The 7,259-nt window shown below is 35.4% G+C and overlaps 1 protein-coding gene across 1 annotated transcript; it reads left to right on the plus strand.

Annotated features, from left to right (window-relative positions):
- The first annotated feature begins 540 nt into the window (after positions 1-540).
- On the plus strand, positions 541-6,432 carry LOC114755645 (uncharacterized). The gene is made up of 10 exons (XM_028944508.1): positions 541-849; positions 1,094-1,163; positions 1,917-2,041; positions 2,399-2,507; positions 2,597-2,660; positions 2,748-2,803; positions 3,072-3,179; positions 3,636-3,785; positions 4,374-4,544; positions 5,971-6,432. Exons 1-10 carry the CDS (start codon positions 614-616, stop codon positions 6,202-6,204), a joined length of 1,323 nt encoding a protein of 440 aa, XP_028800341.1. The 5' UTR covers positions 541-613; the 3' UTR covers positions 6,205-6,432.
- The last annotated feature ends 827 nt before the right edge of the window (positions 6,433-7,259 follow it).

The following is a 7,259-nucleotide window of genomic DNA, read 5'->3' on the forward strand; positions in this document are numbered from 1 at the left end:
ACATCGACCACAGCACGAAACTTAAATGCCTAAACTTACCTCAATGAAATGCCGCTGATGCTTGTTAACTGCAATGGTGAATCATCGTGCGCCACCCTTCGTCTTTCCACACAATCACACAGACGCGACCACGTTCGCCCTTCAAACAGCACACCCTTCCACTTTGAACTCCTCTGCTCTCTTACACACACACTATTTTGGGGTCATCAACTATCCAACTTGCTGGCGTTTTTAGGGCAGCAACGGAGATGGTGGAAGTGAGAAACCAGGAAGCACGAGTCGCAATTCACGCCTCTCTCTCTGTGCTTTCAAACTCTGACGGGGCAGAAGGATTTTTTAGTAATTGCCCAACATTTGCATAATCCCAAATCAGGCAACACTTCCCTATCTGGTAATACATTTGCTTAGCTTCCGATTTTGGCGTTTCATAATTTCAACTTTCTTTATGTGTTATTTTCCCATTCTAAATTCATTGGCTGGTAAAAAAATTTTTTTTTTTTCCTTTAAATTCATTGAAACCAAACAAAAGCCAACAGGCGGTCTTCTTCTCTGACATGCGCGGGGAGCTCACCTCTGACTCTGACCAAACTCTGGAACGACGAAGCTTATAGGTATGGCCACTGGCGTATGGACTTATGGTTCTCTTCTAAAATTCGATGAGGCGGATTCGCACAAGCTATCCTCAAAATTTCACAGTGCCTCCTTTACCTACTCGCGCCATCGCCCGGTACTTCGATATAAGAATCGTCGTCTTCGCTCCACTATCTATTGCAACTATAATAATAATAATAATTACGGCGATAAACCACCTGAATCGACTGGACTCCAAGTTTATTCTCAAATTGAGAGGTATTGCTTTGCTTCATTTTCTATTTTCTTTTAAATGTAATTATATCTTTTCTGTGCCTAATTGTCGTCATCGATCATTGTTTTTTCTGCTAATTACTCGAGTAGGAACACTTGTATGGGACTTGTTGACGTTGTGTTTGGATATAATGTGTGGGTGTATTACAATATCATTATTTAAGTAAGCTGTCTACTCTTCTATGACAAACTGCTATTCGCTGCTAATTGTTTTCTTATTTATTTGCAGGATACTCACAGAAACTGTTAGACAATCGCAGGATGGCTGGTGGGTACCTAAAGACTGGAGCGAAGTTGAGGTGTGATCTGATTCATTTTATGCGTATTCCATGTTGTGCATTTCGTTGAATTATTTTATATTACTAGTAATAATTTAGGGAAAAATTTTGTTATTTATCTGAGCAGTATGGTAAGTAAAAAGCTCCTGTTGGAGAGATACATCGACTAAGTATAAATGCTAATAAATATCGAGTTTCAATATGAAGGCTTTATATGAAGGGTCAATCAGAACGCCAACCTAAATATTAATTAGGGCCCGTCGGTGTTCAAAAATATTTATAAGTATTTTTCACGTAAACTCATGTCACGTACATGTTTCGTATTCCGATTACTTACAAGCTATTCCACACGGGCCTTTAATATTCAATGGCTTTGGGTCTCGGCAAAGAGAAATAACCAGAATTTGAGAGCAAAGGCATACACTGTAGGAGTCCACATGTATGACCTACGGATAAACATGATCACTATGGATTTGAGCCAAAATTCACAGAATTTGCCGTTGGATTTTTGCTTGCAAGTTTGATTGGGAATATGAATTTCCTGTCATCAAATTATGTCATTGGCTAATGATGTCAGATCAACTTTTTCTTGCTAATAGGGAGTCTTTAGGTGGTGACCTTCCCAAACAGCATAGAGCAGAGGAGAGGAAAAACTTTATTCCTAAAATTCCAAAACCAGCAGCCTTTCATTGAGAGAGGCAACTTTCTTGTTTTAATTTCTTCTGTTAGACGTGTTTTCAGTGAACTTATTACATCCTCATTGAATAATATCAGGGAGCCTGGGTCCTCCAACCTAGAAGCACAAAACCCAAGTTTGTTGTCCATTTTGTTGGAGGCATATTTGTGGGCGCTGCCCCTCAACTTACCTACCGCTGGTTTCTGGAACGCCTCTCAGAAAAGTAAGACCATATTTTCTGATACCAATTGTCCAACAAATTTGTCATGCAACAAGCCGGTTATTATTGAAGCGGTAGATTTACATGTTGGTTTTGCCAATTTTTTCAGAAAATTCTATGTATTGTTATATTTTCCTTTTTCAACTATTTTATAAGACTTAAACTTGAAATTCTGGAAGTTTGAATGCGTCCTTTGAGTTCATTATTATTTTATTACTGTTCTTCACCAAATGATAGTACTAGCGCAAAACATAATAAACCAAATTATATTCTAGACTTTTCTATACCAAGCATATGTCGTTCATCCTCCACTAATTAGTCAACTAATAAAACTAATAATCTAATCCCTTTGGTTACTAGGGGCGTATTGATTATTGCAACACCATATGCAAGCGGATTTGACCACTTCCATATTGCAGATGAAGTGCAGTTCAAATTTGATAGGTGCTATCGCATGCTGCAAGAAACAGTATGCTCTAACCTATGCTCTTAGGATAGTATCTCTGTGTTTTAAATCTATCTTTAGTAAGAACAAGTCAAATATGGTGATTGATTCAGATACAAGACCTTCCTACTTTCGGTGTTGGCCATTCTTTGGGTTCAGTTGTCCACCTTCTAATTGGTATATAAATGTTCTTTGGCTACGCGTGCTTGTTAATAGTTGACTGATTTGATTTGTAGCAAGTCACTAAATTGTTATTTGTATCAGGATCAAGATATGCCGTGCAAAGATGTGGTAATGTTTTAATGGCTTTCAACAACAAGGTATTCCATTGATCCCTTGATGACATTGCTAAATCCATAGGCTAAAAGATTGACCATTATCATAAAGAAGTGGTTTTTTAAAAAAAAAAAAAACAAGAGAATAACATCTTATGTAGAAATCCAACATTTCTGATAGTTTTATACTTCCTGTTTCAAACAGCAAGTCATTTACATATGTAATGTCTGACACAGTGTTCCTCAGTATGTTATATTCTACAATTTCCTGTCTCCATGAATCATGATTGGCTAAGTTATGCTTCATGTACAGCAAGCAAGTTCAGCTGTTCCTTTCTTCTCTCCAGTTATGGTACCAATGGCCCAAAGCATCGGTCCACTTCTATCAGACATTATTTCATCACCAACAATACGTGCAGGGGTCAGTATCTCTACTTATATCTTTTATTATTGATGTATCTAGAGTATTGAAAGCTCGTGTTTGTGTCATGATATCTCTTTAGTTTTGACAGATATGACTATCTTAACATGTTTTTCCAGAATTCAATGCTTTCTCAAGAAAAATTCAATGTTCAGTGCTTGCAGTTTAGTTGTTTTATATTCGTTAGTTATGATTCCATGATGAGAATCCCATGCTTTGTCAAATGTCAGTTCTAACCGCCTACTTACATGATAGCTTTTAATGGCACGAATTGGTATGACATTAAAATGATAGAAATAATATTTCAGAAATCTTTATTTTACTAGTTATATCCTTCTTAATTCTTGGTATTTTATATTTGTAGGACATATGCAGTCTATAGACACCTGAAAGCACTCTTGTGTACAGCTTTGGTTGTTTCTTGATGACTAATTTAGATGGGTAAAAAACTTGCAGGCAGAGATGACTTTGAAACAATTAGAAAATGTTAGCCCTTCCATTATGAAGCAGGTTCTACCCCTAGTTGAGCAGCTGCCACCCTTGTACATGGATTTGGCCAAGGGAAGAGAAGATTTTACTCCAAAGCCAGAGGAGACACGTCGAATTGTATGCGCGCATTTCTGTTTTAATGCATAACCTCTCACCATTCAATGATTTAGGTTCCAATCATATGTCATTTATTTTATTTATATTTTTAAAATAATTGCATCTTGAATACATTCCCTTTCTTTCTTTCTTTTTTTGGTTGATCAATAAATTCCCTTTTTAATTAAATATAAATGTTAAAACTACTTTTTTTTAAAATCATCGTGCACCAAATTTGGTTTGTATGTTCACATTGTAAAAGATAACAGATAAATTCCTTCTTTGGCTTATATCCTTGATATTGATGATATAATCATGCAATGAATTTGATCTCTTTCAATTTATTGTTATATTTATTTTGAGACAACGAGGTAGGTAGAAGGTTGTTATTTGATCCTACAAAGATGCTGCTGATATTGGAAATTTGTGAAATGTATCTGAAATGGTATATAAAATGCTAAACTTAAGTTGTTGCCTTAGTACAGGTCAAAATACCACCTCCCTAACAAATTTCTTGATTAACTTTCTTTTATATCTTATGTTTCCACTCATTGTAATGAATATCTTGCCAGGTTCAATTTTAATTACCCCCATTTCTTAATTGTTCAGATAAGATCTTACTATGGCGTATCAAGAAATCTTCTCATAAAGTTCAACGATGATTTAATAGATGAGACTCCAACTCTAGCACGAGTGCTAGGTTCAGAGGCAGCAATTAGTTCAGACCTTGATATGTCAATACGCAAGTTGCCTGGAGATCATGGTCTTCCATTGCAACAGGTATGAATAATTTGCATTGAAGTGGAAACTAATAACATAATGGCTTTTCCATGGGTGGTCAGTTAGTAGTGCAAACCCTATTTGCCTGTAGATTATTTCCTTTGACTTAGTTTCTGAATAATAAGGTGCTTGTAATATTGCCCTTTCATCTCATCCTTACCCAAAATTTATCGCCAAACGTAATAGTTTGTTTACTTGGACGTTATTATCTGGCAAAACTCGCCTAGGTAATAGGGTGCAAGTGATGTCTAACACAACAAGTTGTTTGGTTTGGCTTTAAATTTCTATGAAAATTGGATCGAACATGGAGGGAAAGATGGTAGTTTTTCCAGTTATTGAGAAACTTAATTGAAAGAAATGATCTGTGAAGGACCATACTGAAAGTCTTACCCGTTAGGGAACACAATAGAGTCTTCCTCATTGGAAGTAGGATTACTTTATTATCATGACATGGGCTTTTTGAAAGAAAGATCGTTAACATCCTCAGTCCTCACTAGTTTTGTGGAGAATAGCAGCCTTGACATTTATACTTTGGGCCAATAAGTCCTCCTATCCTATATTCACTAGAAGAGAAAAGGTATGTGGTTATTTGTTTAGGTCATTTCCCTCTAAATATGCATCTAGTTGGCATAGGTCATTTCCTTGTGCGTTGATTGTTTTTATAAGCAAACGAGTTGATTTCCACTGTCCGTACTTTGTCTCTTGGTGAAAAAGAAATGATCTTTTTGTCCATCAGAAAAATACGGAGGGTGCTAACCACCTCCACAACACTAATGAGGAGGTTAACATGCTAACCACCTTCAATAAAATTACATAACAAGTAGATAGTGTTTACTTGAAAGAAGAAAATTGATGGCAAGGATATAAAATGTGGAAGGGAGGATAAAAGTTATTGTACTTCTTACTACTTTTTGTGTTGTATTTAAATATAAAAATATATTATAATTTAATAATGAAAAATATATATATGCTCCCTTGATTCTAAATTTAAGAGCTAGTTGAAGGGGTGGTTTTGGTTCTAAATATCAGACATTAGTTCACCTTGTCTTTTAAATTTATAATCTTTTTCCTAAACTACTATTATTGGACATATTAAAGGGGGATTTCTATCAATAGGCTAGTTTCCAATACAAGTAGTTAAAGAGGTATTTCAGAGGAACCGACATGTATGTTTTTTTTTTTTTAAAAATAAATAATGAACTTTAGTTATCTGCCTATTAAAAAAAAAACCTTTAATTATCTATCTAGTTTTTATATTTAGGATTAGAGGGAGTATAAAGGTATCCACAGTTGGGCTTCTTATAAATGCATGGACCACTCTAGTTTTACTTAGAACTATCCTAAAATTGATAAAAAGTTATTGAGACCAAGCAACTAATCCTATGAATAAGGCTAACATCATCAAACATTGCCGTCTATCCCGCAGGCCCTTCCCGATGTTCCGCCAGCAATGGCTGATGCAGTTAACCGTGGAAGTGAGCTTTTGGCGAGTCTGAGCTCAGGAACGCCATGGGAGACAGTTGCTAAAGAAGTAGGAAACACCTTAGGCATGGATTCAAGAATCCTTCGTGCTCAGGTATCAAAGGAAATGGACCATCTTGTGGATGTTATCTCATCCTGGATTGCTTCCAATGCAGGGACCAAACACCTGAAGCCATGAGCTCTAATCGGGAAAGTAGTAGTTGTGGCCGTATTTCTCTATCAAGAATTGATACGCTAGAATCTCAATTGTTTTGATCTATACAAGTACATAGAATTCTCCCAAATGCTAGGTGCTGTAAAAAGGTCATAACTGGAATAAATGTTATATTGTAATGGAAAAGTCAATACGCAAGTCTCTATAATATTGTCTCATTCTTAGTTAAACCCTTGAAGTTTTTCCCGTTTTTACTGTGTCCTTATAGTTTCCTCAATTATAAGAGTATTAGTTCCTATACTCAATTTGTTAATTTGTAGCAAAAGAATTCACTTTATTTCATAAATTTATAATTTTTTTCCTCAAACAGTCTTATTAATTGTAGATGCTAAAAGGGGGTTTCATCAATTAGAAAAGTTTCCAGTGCAAATGATTAAATGGGGCATTTTAAACAAATATCACAAATAATTAACTTAATTGATTTTTTTAACTTTTGTAAACTAGCTATCTAACTCATATACTTGAGATCAGAGTGAGTAGATGCAAAGTGAAAAACATAAAGACAAATCAAAGTTAGTTTCATAATGTATATAGGAGAGAAAGGTGGACAGGGTAGATATAACTACGGGCTGTTTGGTTTGAGGAAAATCTTACGATGGAGATGGAAAATCAAGAATTCCTACTGCGAAGGGCATTTGGTTCAAAAAGTGGTGGAAAACAAATTTTTGAATGGAGGTTGATTTTCCTTTAAACCTATAAAAATGGGGCTCCCGCCAAAATCAATAGGAACCAATTTTTAGTCACCAGCCTCAAATCACCAATGACCCATTTGCCCCTTAAATGTTGATTAAAAAGCAAGAAGCTGAGAGGACCAAGACTCTTTTGCAAGTGTAGGCTTTACAGACAATAGGCAACGTTTTACATAATGCAAGAAATTTAGGGCTTGTTTGGTTTCTTTTTTGGAAAACACTTTTTTATTTTTAAAAACCAAAAAACTTGTTTGATAAATTGTTATTAGTTGATTGTTTTGAAAAACAAAAAACAGTAACATGTTTTTAAAAACCAAAAAACCCAAATAA

The sequence above is a fragment of the Neltuma alba genome, unplaced genomic scaffold, assembly GCF_004799145.2.
Source record: "Neltuma alba isolate B1F8T4 unplaced genomic scaffold, ASM479914v2 tig00001340_pilon, whole genome shotgun sequence".
NCBI classification, from domain to species: Eukaryota; Viridiplantae; Streptophyta; class Magnoliopsida; order Fabales; family Fabaceae; genus Neltuma; species Neltuma alba.